This window comes from Acipenser ruthenus, chromosome 7 (genome assembly GCF_902713425.1).
Source record: "Acipenser ruthenus chromosome 7, fAciRut3.2 maternal haplotype, whole genome shotgun sequence".
Taxonomy (NCBI): Eukaryota; Metazoa; Chordata; class Actinopteri; order Acipenseriformes; family Acipenseridae; genus Acipenser; species Acipenser ruthenus.
In genome coordinates, this window is record NC_081195.1 from 6211327 (window position 1) to 6229666 (window position 18340).

The 18340-nt window shown below is 37.5% G+C and overlaps 2 protein-coding genes across 4 annotated transcripts in view; one reads left to right on the forward strand and one right to left on the reverse strand.

The window, feature by feature from the left end:
• Positions 1-11312, forward strand: part of LOC117414663 (disintegrin and metalloproteinase domain-containing protein 12-like) — an 81339-nt gene extending 70027 nt beyond the window's left edge. The window contains exons 13-23 of one of the 2 annotated variants that reach the window (XM_034024427.3): positions 541-630; positions 796-991; positions 1654-1762; positions 1977-2175; positions 2528-2605; positions 4003-4111; positions 4521-4656; positions 5005-5113; positions 6024-6278; positions 8917-9050; positions 9423-11312. In XM_034024427.3, the coding sequence (XP_033880318.2) occupies positions 541-630; positions 796-991; positions 1654-1762; positions 1977-2175; positions 2528-2605; positions 4003-4111; positions 4521-4656; positions 5005-5113; positions 6024-6278; positions 8917-9050; positions 9423-9483 (1476 nt within the window). In that variant the 3' untranslated portion in view covers positions 9484-11312. The remainder of the gene's footprint in view (positions 1-540; positions 631-795; positions 992-1653; positions 1763-1976; positions 2176-2527; positions 2606-4002; positions 4112-4520; positions 4657-5004; positions 5114-6023; positions 6279-8916; positions 9051-9422) is intronic. The other variant, XM_034024426.3, reaches the window with a different exon arrangement.
• A 73-nt stretch (positions 11313-11385) lies between these two features.
• On the reverse strand, positions 11386-17242 carry fank1 (fibronectin type III and ankyrin repeat domains 1). 2 transcript variants are annotated; one of them, XM_059026213.1, is made up of 11 exons: positions 17087-17242; positions 15724-15901; positions 15399-15523; positions 14554-14635; positions 13698-13772; positions 13364-13429; positions 12960-13125; positions 12617-12760; positions 12038-12115; positions 11771-11815; positions 11386-11674 (listed from the first exon to the last, which is right to left on the reverse strand). In XM_059026213.1, the coding sequence occupies exons 1-11, from the start codon at positions 17097-17099 to the stop codon at positions 11636-11638; spliced, it is 1011 nt and encodes a 336-aa protein (XP_058882196.1). In that variant the 5' UTR covers positions 17100-17242; the 3' UTR covers positions 11386-11635. The 2 variants fall into 2 exon arrangements, with proteins under 2 accessions (XP_058882196.1, XP_058882197.1); XM_059026214.1 differs by lacking the exon at positions 13698-13772.
• Positions 17243-18340: the final 1098 nt, after the last annotated feature.

Below are 18340 nucleotides of genomic sequence, written 5' to 3' on the forward strand. Positions count from 1 at the left end.
GCATACTACAGCTGACATGTGTATCAGGAATCAAACTTTCTGTACATACTGGACCAAAGTATAAAAATAAAGTCCTTCTAGAAAAGGATGACGTGTGTTGACAAGAGCCAAAGCAACAAGCCCTCCACCTAACTACAGAACAAACATACCCCAATCAGGGTAATCAAAAACGTCTCACAACACTCAACCAGCACTTTTAGTGCCAGAATCCCATTAAAACAGTCTTCGTTTCTATAGTACTTCTCTCTAGCATACCTCTTGAATTACAATAAAGGTTGTTTTAGTTCTATCAACCTGACATGTCTGAAAGCCTGCCTGATTTTTCTCCTTACCACTAATTATATGCGCGAGCTAGTCACACACACTGATAATATACATTTTTCCTTTATGGATCTTTCTTTCTATGAAAGCTTGTGATACTTACAAGCTGTGAAACTCTGTATGTGCCTTCATAATGGTGGGGGACTGAAAATTCCAGGACAAAGCTTTCCCCAAAACCAGGAAAGCCTGCCAACTTTCTTTTTCTCTTGTATTTTTTAGGAATGTACAAACCCTTGCTGTAACGCCACTACCTGCACTCTGAAGGATGGTGCTGTTTGCGCACACGGGCAGTGCTGTGAAGGCTGCAAGGTGGTTATTGCCGTTTCTCAGTTCCACCGGTGCTTCTGCTTTGTTCTGTCCAAACACTGTCAAAACTACAGAATCCTTTTAATTAATCACATCATCACATGTTTCTCATAGAATGTTATGCGCACCCTGCTTGCTGATTTAAAAGACCTGCTTTTCCTTTTGCAGCTGAAACCAGCAGGTACCCCGTGTAGGGATTCCAGTAACGCGTGTGACCTGCCAGAGTTCTGCACAGGAGATGGTCCTCACTGCCCTCCAAACGTGTACCTGCATGACGGGCACTCCTGTCTGAAGGTGGAAGGGTACTGTTACAATGGGATCTGTCAGACCCATGAGCAGCAGTGTATCACCCTCTGGGGTCAGGGTGAGTATCGCTATTGACAGCAGCACTAAATGATACAGCATAGATAGGGATTCCTTTATTTATCTTTTTACTACCCCAGAAAATGCATAGGACTGCTGTGCACTTACAGCCACTCTTCATGAATACAGTCCTTAGTGTCCCAGAGAAGCAGGAGTTACATGAGGTTCCATTTCAAAGGCTTTTCACTCTAGTTTACCAACTATATCTGGTTTAGCCTAATATGATCATCTTAGACTAGTAGACACTAGATTCTCAAAACTCTTTACTTCAAATTGTCATTTGCACAGTTTTTTTTCAGAAAGGAAAAATACACCCAATACAGTTACCAGCCAGAAGTAAACAACTCCGACATTTCATTTTACCGTATTAAATAGTCTTAAGTATAAAGATCAAGCCACATACTTATTTTAGTATTGTAAAAAGTGTATTGTTTTTCCTTTCTTAAAAAAAATTACTAATTTCAAATTGGAGTAAATAGCTTCAAAAATTCAGTCTTGTGTTTTTTTTTTTGCTGTTGTTGTTGAATCATTTGTCTTCAAGATTGTGAAAGTTTATTTTGTTTTACTCTGTAGATTCTAAAGCTTAAAGTTATTTATGAGCTTAGAAACCAGTGTGGCTGCTTTCCAGAAGTGTGTAAACGACCTGCTTTCCTTTCTCCCCAGGAGCCAAGCCTGCCCCAGGGATCTGCTTCGAAAGGGTAAACTCGGCAGGTGACCCCTATGGGAACTGTGGGAAGAACTCAAAGGGATCCTTTGCAAAATGTGAAATACGGTATGTTCCCAATCACTTTATTTTATTATTTTTTTTCACTTTCAAAATACATTATACTTTTTTCCAGTTAACACATTTCAGTTCCGTTTTTTATTGATACTCCCCACTGCTGAACAGGAAAATAATAATTCCCGTCGGATAAGTGTTGCAAGGCAAATGCAGTTCCATGCGGTTTAGTGTCAGTGGTTTTATTGTATCCTTGTGTGTTTTGCAGAGATGCTGAATGTGGGAAAATTCAGTGTCAAGGAGGAGCCAACCGACCTGTAATTGGTACGAATGCTGTTTCCATAGAAACTAACATTCCCTTACAAGAAGGTGGTCGGATCCTGTGTCGTGGCACGCATGTGTACCTTGGGGACGACATGCCCGACCCTGGCCTCGTACTGACTGGCACCAAGTGTGGAGATGGCATGGTGAGGAACACAGCCCACACCCCAGTGCATCCATTAAAACTGACCATGTCCATCAGTGTGTTATTAGAGTTTGGCTTGTTTCTGTACGTCTTTATATATTTTCTTTCTTCATTTTAAAACCATGGAAATCAAATAAAACCAAAGATCCTCAAAATGTAAATGAATAATTATCACTTGTGAATGTCAAGTTGACCAGCTGATACCTGTGTCAGTGTTTCAGTGTACCGTAATGATGATGGCCATTGACTTTGTTTCTTGTCAGTTTTATAAGAAGAGTTTATGATTGAGTATTTTAAGTTTTTAATGGTAAGATGCGACAGCTTATCATTTTTGTTTTCTGCTTCTGTCTTAGATGTGCCTGAATCGCCAATGTAAGAATGTCAGTGTCTTTGGGATTCACGAGTGTGTTGGAAAATGTAATGGCCGTGGGGTGAGTACCGAAAAGTGACTTGGAACTGAGAAATATTAAGCAATACATTATTTATTTAGATTCAACTTACTTGCAAGTTATTAACATAATTTATTATGTGCTAATTAAAATGTCATTAGCTCCAGTTATTGCATGAGTCTATAACATTTCCTACCATCTCCACTTTTTATAAAGTACCCAAATAATAGTGATTTAAACTCAACAGTGTATATACTCTTAATACCTGTAGTTTAAAATCAATCCCCATTGGCCCGGACTGTTTACAGCAATTAATTTAAGTCCTATTAAAATGCTTTTTTCTTCATCTAGACAATGTGGGGAAGTTATAAAAAAGGCCAACAAGATGCTCGGATATATAGTGAAAAGTGTTGAATTTAAATCAAGGGAAGTAATGTTAAAACTGTACAATGCATTAGTAAGACCTCATATAGAATATTGTTCTCAGTTCTGGTCACCTCGCTACAAAAAGGATATTGCTGCTCTAGAAAGAGTGCAAAGAAGAGCGACCAGAATTATTCCAGGTTTAAAAGGCATGTCATATGCAGACAGGCTTAAAGAATATTGACAATGTTGACCCAAGGGACTTTTTCGACCTGAAAAAAGAAACAAGGACCAGTGGTCACAAATGTAGATTAGATATATGGGCATTCAGAACAGAAAATAGGAGGCACTTTTTTTATACAGAGAATTGTGACGGTCTGGAACCAACTCCCCTGTAATGTTGTTGAAACTGACACCCTGGGATCCTTCAAGAAGCTGCTTGATGAGATTCTGGGATCAATAAGCTACTAACAACCAAATGAGCAAGATGGGCCGAATGGCCTTCTCTCGTTTGTAAACTTTCTTATGTTCTTATGTTCTTATGTTCTTGTCTTGGCACAAAAAAATAGGGAGAAGGTTTTAGCGGTTTGTTAAGGGCCAAAAAGAATTCTTGTACGCCAAAATCCACAATACCATTACACATTCGCACTCCCAAAACATACACAGCGGAACCCATTCCAGATTTGTTTAGGATATCAATGTTCAAGATAATTGGATCATTAGATTTATATGTGGACAAAATATGAAATTATTTTGGGAATGGAATTCCAGCTCAGTGGCTGACCCACTACATGTATGTGAGAGAAATCACTTGAAGCTGTTTTATTCCTTTTGTGAAATACTGGGAGAATCAGGAGCCTCCTATAGTACTCTAAAGAAAAGAACAGTATGTTTATTATAAACATGTAGCATTGGCATGGGGTGTACACTGCGCCCTCTCCCCTTGGGTGTTGGTCCCTCTTGGACAGACATAGTGCTTTTCTATCCCAAACTTCTAGTCTTCATTGCCCTCATTCCAGCTTTTTTCATCACCACAGAAACACCAGTAATATTAATGCAGTTTTGCTGTTTTGAAGGTGTGTAACAATAACAAGCACTGCCACTGTGAAGCCGACTGGTCTCCTCCTCACTGTGAGATTCCGGGGTTTGGTGGCAGCCTGGACAGTGGACCCATGAGACTTGCAGGTGAGCTCCAGTGGAATGGAGTTGGATTGTTGACTCGCATTCAACATGTCCACATTTAAAGAGAGCACTTTAATACACAGACAGCATAAACCGAAATTAAAAGTGTAAAAATGTTGAAATTCAGAAAGTGAATTCATGTTACTTTGACTTTACGTTTTTCTTTTCAATATATATACATATATATATTTTTTAATAAAAGTTCTGTTTTCTCTACAAGTATTTAAGTACATATCTACAAACATATTTTACGTGAAAGGTTAGGCAATTAAGTTAGATCAGAAATAACTAGGTTTTAAGTTCCTTATCTAAATTGTGTTACAAAGATGTTTGTGTTATTCACTGGAGTGCAGTATATCTGCCATGTGCAACATTTTCATTGCTTTTTGATTCTTTTTTTTTTTTTTTGCAGACAACACCAGTTTAACCGTAGGGATACTAGTAACTCTTATAAGTCTAATTATTGCTGGATTCATCGTCTGCTTTAAGAAGAAGACTTTAATCAGACTGCTATTTACAAATAAGAAGACAACGATAGAGAAATTAAGGTGTGTTCTCATTTCTGATTCTTGGTTGCTCACGTATTGTTATTCAAGAATACATTTGTAACCACTGGATCACTATTACGAATTATGATTGTATTATGTATGTTAAAATAATATATTTAAATGATACAAAAATTTACTGGAGGATGCAGTCAGTACTCTTATTTCTATTTCTCTTAAAAATGATCCATCCGGAGAAATCTGTAATGCTGTGGCCGGTCCGCCATTACGTTTGTTGTGTTGTCAAAGGGTACTAATGGCCTCTCTTTTGGGAAACAACACAAATTACTTTTGGTCATGAAGACCCTGCATTAGCCAGTTGTGATGCAAGTTCCAAATCCTTTATTTCAGGTCTGTGGGTCCAACAAGGCCATCAAGTCCAAACCAAACAAACCCGGCCTACAGCACCTCTCCATCCAGGAGACTGCCAGCCAAGCCGCACAATTCAAGTATATACAAGGTAGGGTATAAAACTTGGTGTGCATTTTTAAACTGATACAGTGATACAGAACTGAGCCAATCCAATAAAAAATGCTTTACAAAGTATTGCACTGTAGATTGATTCTTTACAAATGTAATAGTTATATAAAATGTTTCTTTTTTCAATTAAATATGTTGTGTTACTTTTTTTTTGTAATGCTTTCGTTAACAAGGAATAAAATTGTTGCTGTGTTTTCAAAGGAGTGTCTATTTAATTTCCTTTAAGAGCATGACCACTGTATAATAGTATGAGTGATTGCCAATTCAATTCCCAAGTTTTCTGTTTGCAAAACGAAATATGTGAGCAATCAATTACATTCTAGATATAACATGGTGGATTGCTAGAACAGGTCTGCTGGTTTGTAGTAAGTCCACATACTGTGAAATTATAGAACAAAAATCAATTCAGCCTTTGAAAATGTTTGCTTGGCATTTCATACAAATATGTTTTTTTTATTTTTTTTTATTTGTGGGTTGAAGATATTTTAGGAAAGCAGCCTTTTCATTTTTGTTAACAATTACAAAATCAATGCATCACTCTTGTATGACTTGGATTTTTGTAAAGGGTTACACATGGTATCAATTTGTTTCTAGTTTTAGGAACTTGGTTTCGGTATTTGTTGTTGTACAAGAAAAAATAAAAAATAACCTCCATAACTATAAAATAACTCAACGGTAGAGTATGTACAAATACTAAAAGCAACTCAGTAAAATTCTTTGTCATGTTTCTTTTAGTGTTACTATATTAGTGTTTGTATCCAAATTAACAAAATTGAAGCCACAATTGCACAAATAATTCATCAGCTCCCTGCACCATACTGGATGTTGGTATTGGCCCTGATTTCAATAGCACAATACTACACTGCATGATGCGTACTGTTTCTTTGCAGCCGGCTCCTCATGTCTCGGAATGCCTGTTGCCCTCCCACACAATGCACAGCCACAGCATGAGGAAGCTGCCACTGTTCCAGCCGGTCCACATCAGCAACCCCATTCCAGTATCACTAGGAGCAGCGGCAGCAGACTCACGCCCCGCTGATCGGATCCCACAACGAGTCCTGCCACCCCTTAACCAGCTGCTCCCCCCCCAGCAAGGGCTGCCAGTCAGGAGCTTGCTGTCCCACCCATCCTTCAGACAAATACAGGTACAGAAAAAAAAATCCATGAGACACAAGCTTCTTCATATCAGTCCTCGACTCAAATCTGCTGTCTTGCCCATCATGACTCAAACTGATACATATCTTATAAAATGTCCCCATAGTAAAAGCATAGCAAAATGTAATCAAGCATAGTGAAAGCATGGTAAAGCACAGGTAATCATTGTACAGCCCACAGAGGTATGGCAAACCATAATAAACTATGGGGAAAAACTGCAAAATTACTATGCACATTTACTGTGGTAAAGGGAGATGTGGTGTGTGTGGAATGCCAGGTGCTAGCTTGATATTTACATATTGTATACATAAACATCAGTCCCTTTGTGAAATAAATACTAAATTAAATTTAAAAAAAAGGATTTCCCTGGCCCTCTCATAGCACCCTCGAATGGACCTAGGCTGAGTTGGTACCGGGTGATGGCACATTGACAGGTGTTAAAGAGCCAATGCTTTGCATTGTAACAGGTTGATGGAAGAAAGCACCGCTAAGTTTGAGAGCAGGTTAGCATTTTGCTGCGACAAAGCTCTTGTAAATGTTGTATTTTTTCTTTTAACTTCAAACAATAAAGTACTGTAGTTATTCAATTTGAATGACCAATGGTTGTTGTATAAACACAGCAGTCCATGAATGTTCAGAGTGTTCTTGGGGAATGCTAGATTTCTCAACCGCTTGTTATACAAGCAGAATTTGAGCGCCTTTGCTTAAAGATTTTAAAAATCCACTACCTTGCCTGCTCTGCACTAACAGTAGTTAACTCACAGTAGGGGAAAGGTTGCCTGATTTTTGGCTATGTTCTTCACTGTTAATCACGGTGCTTGGCCCTCTTGTAAGCTGATCTTTTTTAAGCATCATGCTGTACCTAAGAACTGATGCCAACTCACACTTAATTACTCACTAGACGTACGTTTTTCAAAGCATGAAAGAGTGCATAAAATAATCAGCAGGTAGACCAAGGCTACTGAAGAAACAATATTCTTACGTCAGTTCAAGTAATTTGACAAAGTCTGTAGGGTTACTACCGGGTTCAGCTTTATTACCTAAATAAATACACTTGTGCCAACTAATTGACATTAAGACCAGGGATTGCGTTCAAAGAACATAACACAGCCCAGTGACTAATTGTGGTTTAATTTAAAGACTACTAAAACATTTTTTGTAAGTCAAAGGATTTTACACCATGCACAAAATTAGGGTCACAACAGCTGGTAACCAAATCACTACAGCTCTGTCTGGAAACTTTGAAGAATCTTCCAAAGGCACTGTCTGAAGCAAGTAATTTAAAGAAGCTTTGTTTTGCAAGGCCGTCCAAGCGCAATAGGGTGCTGCACTGTAACCACATGTGGTTTAACTATACCATGACATAGAATATGGGTTGAAATGAGAATCAGTCTGCCCTAAAGGCTCATGGGGTTTTCATATGTAACAGTAACTTTTCTATTAACAGCTCAGGACCATATTAGACACCCAGGATATAACCAAGCCACAAAATGGTCCCCACCAAAAGAATGCTTATTTTTAACTTTACAACAAAGTAAAGATGTATTTAAGCCTTGCATATTTTTCAAAAGTATATTTATATTTAATAAAAAATTTAAAAAGAGAATTATGGCATTGGTTCGGCTTAAAATTGAGAAAGCATTACTTCTGAAAATACAATTAGTCGAAAAGGGTGTTTCTTGAGGATCGGGCAATGTCTGTAATTAGGAACTTTCCTGTACATTTTGTACTAATTGGCTTAGCCCAATTTGATAGTTACAGTCTAGAGTATGCAGATTATTATCTTAAGTGCTATATTTGGTGGTATTGAAGCTTTGTATTAGATAAGCAGGAGAGCTTTTACTGTCAGAAATCCACAATGTTGGGGCTCCCGAGTGGCGCATCTGGTAAAGGCGCTCAGAGTGGAGTGCAGGATGCACTCTATAGCCTGGACGTCGCCGGTTCAAGTCCAGGCTATTCCACAGCCGACCGTGGACGGGAGCTCCCAGGGGGCAGCACACAATTGGCCGAGCGTCGCCCGGAGGGAGGGAGGGTTAGGTTGGCCAGGGTGTCCTCGGCTCACCGCGCACCAGCGACCCCTGTAGTCTGGCCGGGCGCCTGCAGACTTGCTTGTAAGCTGCCCGAGAGCTGCGTTGTCCTCCGACGCTGTAGCTCTTGGGTGGCTGCATGGTGAGTCCACAGTGTGAAAAAAAGCGGTTGGCTGATGGCACACACTTCGGAGGACAGCGTGTTTGCGTCTTCGCCCTCCCGAGTCAGCGCAGGGGTGGTAGCGGTGAGCTGAGCTTAAATTATAATTGGCCATTCTAAAATTAGGAGAAAATAATAAAAATAATTGGCAACGACTAAATTTATAAAAGAAAAAAAGAAGAAATCCACAATGTAGAGCAGCCGTTTGCATTTAACTCAGCCTCCTTAGATATATTAAGAACATATGATAACTCTAATGCCTTCAGGAAGAAGCAGTCTGGGAGGTGGTGTTGATGGCAAATATTTACTACAGTATATACAGCTGTGATCAAATATCCATCACTGATTCTCTTTGTTATCAACATAGTAGACTGTGAGCACCCTCTGGTGGACAGTTACAGTTTAGAGGTGATCACACTGTGGTAACTGTCTTTTAAACAGGAAACCTCGAAGCCCAGTCCTCCTCAGAAGCCACTGCCAGCGGACCCACTGGGTAGAGGTTCCCAACTGAACAAAGCGCCATCAACACCGCCTGAAACTTCAAACCCTATGCCTCAGATAATGCAGCCAGTCAGGTTAGTAGTTTCTCCCTAAACTTCACACTTAATTTCATGAGTTGCAAATACATGTGTAAGCCATTATTTTAAAAACAAGTGTTTCATATCTCAAGTTTGTCAGACTGCTTTTTCGTCTTACCACTGTACAAACAATATCTAAGTGAGAGTATTTCTCACAGTCTAGATATAATATTTGTATGCACCATTAAAGAAAAACAAATACGTTTTGAATAGATAAAAGAGAATTGTTTTCATTGGATTGTTCTGTGCCATTTTGACAGAGTAATTCCAAGCTGGAACAATACAGAGAAGCCCTCTGCAACTACCTCATAAATCAAACGAGTGGAATTGTCACCAGTAAAAATAAATTGTATTCTTTTGATTTTACAGGCCTGCACCCAAACATCCCCCAAAACTGCCAAAGCCTAACAACGTTGTTTATGTGAAGTGACTGGGAGTGGAAATGAATCATGTCAACAACTGAAGACACGAATTTGCACTATGTTAAGACTTAAGTTAATCAACTTCAGTATATATGTGTATAAACGTTAGACATTGTGTCTCTATGTGCTTTTTTAAGAGACTCTGAGCTAACACCTTTGGTGCTCCACCTCAATAAGGTGCTGTGTGTCCTTGCTCAGGTACTGTAAATGTATTTATGTCTAGTATTTATTACAATGCGGTGCACTGTGGTAGACACTTTTGATGGTAACATTTTTGTGATCTATTTTAGTGAATTTGAACCATTCCGATGTTTTGCACCATAGCAAACCGATTTGTTTTCCTCAATGTTTTTAAAGACCACAGAAAAAATGTACTGTGTAATATTCTGTGAAACAAAATGTTCAAGGAGAAACATTTTGGTAAATTATGAGTTTGTAAAATATAAAATGCACAGGTAACAGAATGAGCCGACAGCCTATTAAATACTGGAATTTTGCTCTGCACACATTGATTTCTTGAACCAAGATGTATTTTTAGGTAATAATTGGACATTTGGATAGACCCACTCCAGTTGTATCCAGGATCTGATCAAGTGTAGTTTTATGACTATTCATGTTTTCCATATTGAATCTGTGCAAAGGCATTATTTAATAACACATTTCAATGTTATGATTAAAAAAGAAAAAAAATAGCAATTAAGGTAAAACAGATGATACATATAGTATTGGGTTTTGAAGTTAGTCTCTGCAAAGTGTCAATTTATTTTTAACAATAAGGTAAACTTACTGATGTACTTATTAGAATACACATGGTCCCTTTTAAAATGATGCTTTTTAATATATTTAAGGCCCATGCCTCTAAGGCAGCTAGGGAGAGCCACTGTTATAAAGATAGCGTCTTCTGCTCAACAAGACCTCTCAATAAACTTTAAGCATTTACCAGAATGACAATAGTCTTATAATGCCCAAAGGGACAAGCATACAAATGTTTATATGATGACCCTGGATAATGCATCTGTTTAGCAAATGTCATTATTTAAATTGTTTTACTTTCAGCTAGTTTTGTCAACGCAATCCAATTTAAACTGCAAAGGACCAGTAAAAATGCTTGCACTAAAACCGCCTGATGCTTTTACATGACGTAGAGAGAGAGAATTTACTGGCTTGGCTCGTATCCTCCAGGCTTGAAATGAAACTCTTTTTTTGGCTAAGCAGTTGGGATGTCCTTCCAGATGCATATCAGCAATTTCAGCTATACAAAAAAATGATCTTAAATTTTTTGAATGTATTTAAAGTTTTAAGGTGCTTTTATCATCTGTGATATGTATTCTGTTCACTGGCCATCACTTATTCTGGATCTCTCTTTTGTAAACAGTGGGATTAGCGATCACAACACAAAACCTTTTTTACTTGTGGCAGAGTACTGCTCCCTGCAACTGAGACTAAAGACACATTACTGTAGCATCAAGATGAAAGCATAACATGAAAAAATAAAATAAAAGTGTCAACTGGTTTATTCAAGTGGGATTGACATTACAAATCTGTCTTGTGCCAAGCAAGTGGTGCAGATATAACTGATTTACAAAGATGTTTAACCAGTTTAACCACTGCATTGTTCTAGTAACACTTTTTATTAAAGTACTATCTATATGTTGGTTTGTTAAGAAACTGTAATGTTTTGCTTACCTTACCAGTTATAGATTCATGTTACTGCTCTTGTAAATATGATCAGTGTACCATGTAATACTTTTTTTTTGTCTTTTGTTATTTCAAGGTGTTACTGGTGAACACGTTCAACCCTTTTAGGAAATATCTCTTTACAAAAAAAAAAAAAAAAGGTAAATATTTCTCTGTACAATAACTATTCAATAAATATTGCAAGAAAAGCACTCAGTTTGTTGTGTAGTACTCTGGTCTTTAAGTGTTAATAAGAATATATTTTTGTATATTTCAAAAGCTGATATCATAGCATAAAGTATCATACAATGTGGACCGTTTTTATTGTACACAAAAACACAGACACAAAATGAATAATGTTTTCGTCAAGAAGTGCACAGTCTTCTTGAATGTTTTAACCTCTTACAGTTAAATAAATGTCTTGTATACTGTAGCCTTCAGACAAAAAGATCAGCATCCTTGTATGTGTCCTATGACTTCACTCTAATGTAGGGTTTTGTTTTCTAGGAAGTTGACAATGTTCTAAGAAAAAAGGAAACAGAAATTTAAAAAGGCATCAAAATGCCTCTTTTGGTTAATCAAATATACAGATTTTTTTAAAAAAATTTTAAAGTATACCTGTCTTCCAAAAGCTTTAGCCATATCCAACACACCAGCTCCATACTGGAAAATAAGGGGAACATAAAAATGCCGAACAGCAACGACATGCAGCTCTTAGCATCTAGCCTAATTCTCTGGTAAACAGTTTGTTTCGGCTTGCTGTAATACTTCATATTTCTGATACCATGGCAAAAAGTTCAATTTAGCGTTACAAAATGTGTTTTTCACATCATGAATTAAAAGGATAGGTAGGTGTACAGTATTATTATGGGGGTGTTATTGTACCTCGTTTTTAACTTGATGATCTGCTCCCTTCTCAGACAACAACTGGACTAACTCCTCATGGTTATTCAGCACAGCGACCTGGAAATAAATATAAATGTTGCTTTTAGTGCACCTTAAACCACCAGTACCATCTGGAAGAGTATTTTAATGTAAAGGCTCTATGCAAAATCTCTAATTAAGTTTCAGCACTGTCTGTTAGGCTTTAAAGAGTAAAAAGAGATGTCATACAAGTACATTTAAATGTGCATACTGAGACAATCCAGGACAACTGGCGGACAGTTAATACTGTTAAGTACATGTCAAAAGAAACCACTTATCTGATATGCTTGCATTGGCAACACCATACTGTTATACAAAGCGCAATAGTAACTGGTCAGAGTACTGAGATTTATACAAATTTCTATAAATGTGTTGCCTCTAGCTCCGAAAAAAAAAAAATGTTTAGCCTTTGCAGACAAAGCTTACCCTATACCCACCCTACATATTTGCTTTACTTCAAAGATCAGATATAAATATAGACATAGATATTTAGACACGTTGGGTTTCTTTAAATGTATCAGACAAAATATTAGCAGATACCATTAAGGGGGTCTTTCCATCTTTATCCCGCATATTCACATCTGCTCCAGCTTTAACCAAAAGAGAGGCCACATCTGCATTCCCAGTTACTGCAGAAACCCTCATCAGCGGGGTCCACAGGGAAATGTTATCCTTGACATCAACCTGATAAGATCAACAGATATGTGCATCACTATTAAAAAAAATGATTAGACATTGCATTTAGAAACAGTTATGTATAAACAAAAGTGGCTAGTTTTGAGAACATAATACTGTTTAGATAAATGCTGTATAAATCCATTTACATTTAAGTCATTCCATTTGTTAGAAGATGTATAGGCAATTGAACTGATGAATTCCATACCTTGCAGCCATCACGTAACATATAATCGATAACATTTAGGTGACCTCCATCGGCGGCCCAGTGCATAGCTGTTGAACCGCCCTTATCACGGCTTTCCCAAGAAGCTCCAAATTTTCGGAGATATTTAACAACATCCAGGTGACCAGCAAAACAAGCCAACATTAAGCTGTAACACAAGGAAAGACAAGGTTATGTAGACATAAAAAAGGATTTCTGAATGTCAATTTTTTTTTAATTTTTTTTTTTTTAGAAACCATTAATATTAAATGAATACACTGAAATAGATAAACCTCCTTTGTTTATATAGTCCTTTGTTAAAGTGACCAGAAGACTAATCTCAAACAGATATATTGAGGATTTTATGAGAAATTATCAATTAATGCAATAGTAACTTAAGTTCATACCTGTCCTTTCCACTTCCATTCTTGTGGTTCACGTCTGCTCCATGATTTACCAAAATATTCACTAGCCTAAAAAAACAATAAGATTTACATTCTGAAAAGTAACAAGTTTTGTTTCAAGACTTTTAAATGTAAATTCAATGAGAACTCCAATATTTGCATTCTATGGAGAGAAGATAAAGGCTTCTCATTGAAATGTTTACGATTTTATGATTGGTTCCTTCCTTTCTAGATCATATCCTTTTACTGTACAGAGTAATTGTAGTTAGAAGTATAAGAAATATAAACATTGCAAAATTCTGTAGAAATATAAACAAACTAAGAATTAAAAAAATACCTGGTAAAGCCTTTCTGAGCTGCCACCATTAAAGGAGTAAAGCTTAGTTTATCAGGAACATCAACCTTGACATTTCTTTAAAATAAGGAAGGCAGAGTGAAGTTATTTCAAGCTGAACTGCATTACTGCGTAGAACATCAGATAGAAAAAGCAGTTTAAGTTAAAAGGGGGATCTGCCCCAAACTGTAATTCTTGAAGGAATGGCAAATGTCCAAGAACAACTGATTATGTGTGGTTAAAAAGAGACAGCAGACTGATAGGAGAAGGCAATAGATGGAGAGGGTTGTGCCGCCTGAATGGTTTCAAACAATATGCACAAACACTGTATACCGGTAGTGAGCTAGCTGTATCAAGTTCAACCACAGCCAAATTCAAAAAGTTATACAGATAAATTGTCACAGTTGTGTCCCATTACGCAATGCTCTGAGAAACCTGCTTCCCACAACACACAAAGGGCTTACTCTCAAAGCACCTGTTCATTTTACAAAACTAGAACCAAACAGCTGAAACAAACGTATAATAGAAGACCTTGTAAACACACTCAATGTGTTTATTTTTAGTCTTCTTGGATGTCTGCCATTCCTTGAAGTCACAACGTGCAGTCCTTACCTGATCCACAGGTGTGGTCATGGAAGAATCTTGAACCAACATCCCAGGATACACATTTCCAAACAGTATAACCATTCTTATTGAGCTGATCAGATCTCAATGGTCACAAATATGGCCTGGCCAGGTCTGACAAGCAAGTTCTTAATCTCATTTTGAAGAACGCTAAAGAATCAGACTAGGTTCTTTACAACTCAGGTTTGTATCAGAGTTGCTGGAAGAGTGAACAGTCTGGAAAACCTCTCCTCACCCTGCTTGCAGTACTCGACGTGTTCCTTCTTCATCGTTTATGTTCACAGCACAGTGCAGGTGCTTACCGCTCATTGGCTCCCCTAGTGTAAACAAACAAAGTGTATCCTGTTTAGTAACAATGCCATGTCTTCCTTGAACAGCTGCTGATTTGTCGTGTCACTAGAACATGGCTGACTTGTGCACGTTGTGTCTGTTTTCAGTAGTTTCAGAACTATTTTAGACTGTGTTTTGGTATGGGCAGCAGTGTGGAGTAGTGGTTAGGGCTCTGGACTCTTGACTGGAGGGTAGTGGGTTCAATCCCAGGTGGGGGACACTGCTGCTGTACCCTTGAGCAAGGTACTTTACCTAGATTGCTCCAGTAAAAACCCAACTGTATAAATGGGTAATTGTATGTAATAAAATAATGTGATATGTATAATGTGTATAATGTGAAATAATGTATAATGTGAAATAAAGTGATATCTTATAACAATTGTAAGTCGCCCTGGATAAGGGCGTCTGCTAAGAAATAAATAATAATAACCTCCACAAACAGGAAGGGACATTAAGAGCAAGGTATTTTAGCTGCCTAATGAGCATGATTCAAAGGCAAAAATGAAAGTGAGAAAGATCAACATATTAACCAAAGGTCTTTTGGGCTATGGGATACATGCACTAATACATACATATATATAATGAATGTGCCACTTTTGTACATAACTATAACTTTTAGTATTCCTGGTTTTAACACATTTAGATTTGATTGAACCCTGTAAAGTGTATTTCAGTGTTACTTCCTGTTTCTGCCTTGAGCAGTTGTAGACACATTTTAAAATACATTTATGAATAACTTTCTGTACTCACTTGTAGTTGAAACAGATACTACAGGACTATATACATAATCTCCTGATGCGCTGGTTATTTTCAGTCTAAATCTATAAGGGGTACTGGGTTCAAGACCCTCAACAGTGTGCTTTGTACTATATCCTCTGTAAAAAAGAAAAAAACATGAGTCTCAATAGTGTATTGTCATTCAACGTTTGTAAAAATGCTATAGATTATTTAAATACATCTGCCCTTTAAATGAATTGAACAGAATACAAAGTGAACCACACAACGTTTCATTTCCCAGCCTTAATAATACTGTACTGTATTAAAAACGGAACCATAGACTCGTTATCATACTGACATGTAAATGGTCCCATAAGTGTGTGTCTTGGGGTCCTCTTCCTCGATTGAAAAGTGCGGCCACTGTTCAGAAGGTCCTTTTCTTTGCAGTGTGTGTATTTCATCCCAGTACAATTCAATACTGTGATGACTTACTTTACCAACAGCAGGAGGATCTTTTTTCAAGATTCGGGGCACCCCTTTAAAGAATTAAGCAAAGATAAAACTATAGTTATGCAATGCTGTTGATCCAGAATAAATTTGCTCCCAGGTCATCTTTTTTGTCTGTTTTATTCTTACCGAAACATAAGAACATAAGAAAATGGACGAACAAAAGGAGGCCATTCGGTCCATCTATGCTCGTCCAGTTCATAGCAGCTAATCGATCTCAAAACTTAAATTGGATCTGAAAGCATCCCGTGATTCAGTGACGATTTTACCATCTCAGTACCACTAGAGGTCAGTAAAGACTAGGGATTAGCAACTGGTATACTGGAACAGACTAAAAATCTTTCTAGCAAGTATTCTGTTTGTAGTATGATATAATAGGAACTGTTGAAATTAGCCAAGTTTTATTTTTTATTTTTTTCTTCTGTTTAATGGCCTCCCCTGATAAAATAAACATTACATTTTGTATTTGTTTACTTGAGGAAAATGAAACCAAAAAAGTTTAAAATTACAAGTCCACACATACACGCACATTTGATCAGAAGGTAAGAAGCTAAACACAAGACAATAGTCGCCTTCATAGCACAGCATTGTTATCAAAGTAGCACAAACCATTTTTCTGTTATGGAATACCTCACATTATTTAGATCTTACAAATAAAGTGGGTGAGTGGTTGTGTTAAAGGCTACCCAGCATTACTATATCGATAGCTGTATACGTGTCAACGGCATTTAGAAATTATTTCGTTACTATAGTAATTATCCATAGTAATTGTGTACTGTGTGCATTACTTTGAGAGACAGCATTTTCCTTTTCGTGTTTGTGTTTTTATTTTTCTTTACTGATTCACTAGCTTGTTGAAAACAAGAAAGCGGCCGTTTTACTGCAGAATATATATTTTTCATCCCACATACTTAAATCTACAGTGTTCTTTTTGTGTATTGTTTGCAGGTTATTGTCTGTATACGTCTTGATTACTCCCATCGCAGCCCACATAGTTGTGTGTTCTTTGTATTATTTGAGAATTAAAACCAGATTATTTATTAACAGCGCAACGCGTGGGATTCGCTTTTCTTGTCGTGGTGTTTGTTTATTTTTCTTTCAGTGCATGTGCGTTTGTAGGTGTATTATTTGTAAATTTGTATTATTTCGATGCTTGCCGTTCAAAAGATTCGTGTTACATCACAGGTAACGTAAAATATTTTGACAGCACTTACCTAAATCAGACATGAATGCGCTCCACTTAATCACGAGGGGCTAAAAACGTGGTTACAAACAATCTTGTTTCTTTAACAGACAATCCTTTCGTCTTAGTTTGACTTCCACGATACGTTTGCTGTAGTGCCAGACGCTGATTAGTTACCATGGGAACGCCCAGCTGAGCACAATGTCTCGAGTCTGAATGGAAGTTCCACTTTATTTATTTATGGGGTACTCGCTGAGGTTCTACAACACAAAAGGATAAAAGCACAGAGGAGAACGCGTTTTATTTTACAGGAACTAGCACTCGGGCTATTTCTGGAATCTAGTCCCTGCTTTTTTAAATAGGTAGCATATGGTAATTTATCTTGTATGGGAGGAACATCTGCTAAATTCCAGCAAAGCTTTAATAAGCAAAAATAAATAACAATCTAATGTAGTTATAAAGACTTGTGAGTAAATTATTGGACAAATGTATTTAAATTTCACTTAAATTTCCTCCTTGTGCCCTGTCTTTCGGGTGAGATGTTGTAAGTGACTCTGCAGCTGATGCATAGTTCACACACCCTAGTCTCTGTAAGTTGCCTTGGATAAAGGTGTCTGCTAAATAAAGGCACAGTGACCACAGTACAACAGGTACATACATCCCAATAGAGGTGTGATCCCTTAGACAGGCATAATGCAGACAGGTCAGTGGCTACAATGCCATGCTTCATGTCAATGGCTGGACCTGATTAAGTAATGGTGGTGGTTATCACCAAAAAACAATAGACCATCAGAACAACTGTCCCAGTCGCCCAGATAAAGAAGGTTGGATGGATTAGGCTGATATGAGGTCTCACCTGGGGTGTGGTGTGGACAGTCCAAAGGTAGAAGTACCTCAGGAGTAACAGTCTGAGGCAGGTAAAGACAGAGTTGGCTTCAGTGAATAGCTTGATACAAATTGAGATTTTAAAAAAAGGACTGCCTTTCGTTAAAGTTAAAAACAGAGGTATGGATTCAATGAAAGCAATTGGTATTGATTGATTTGTGAATTTGCCTGTTTGTTTGATTGTTTACAAACAGTGAAACCTCAATGAACGGCTGTGCCAAAGGGACTGAGCTTTAATGTGGCTGCTTATTCCAGGTGTAAAGTACTTGTATTGGCAAGAGCACACACAATTCAGGGTTTACTGACTGGTAAAACAGGTGTGAGTACAGGTAACCAGAAACATAATTGCACAGATGAAGCTTATTAATATTTGTTTATTTAGCAGACGCCTTTATTCAAG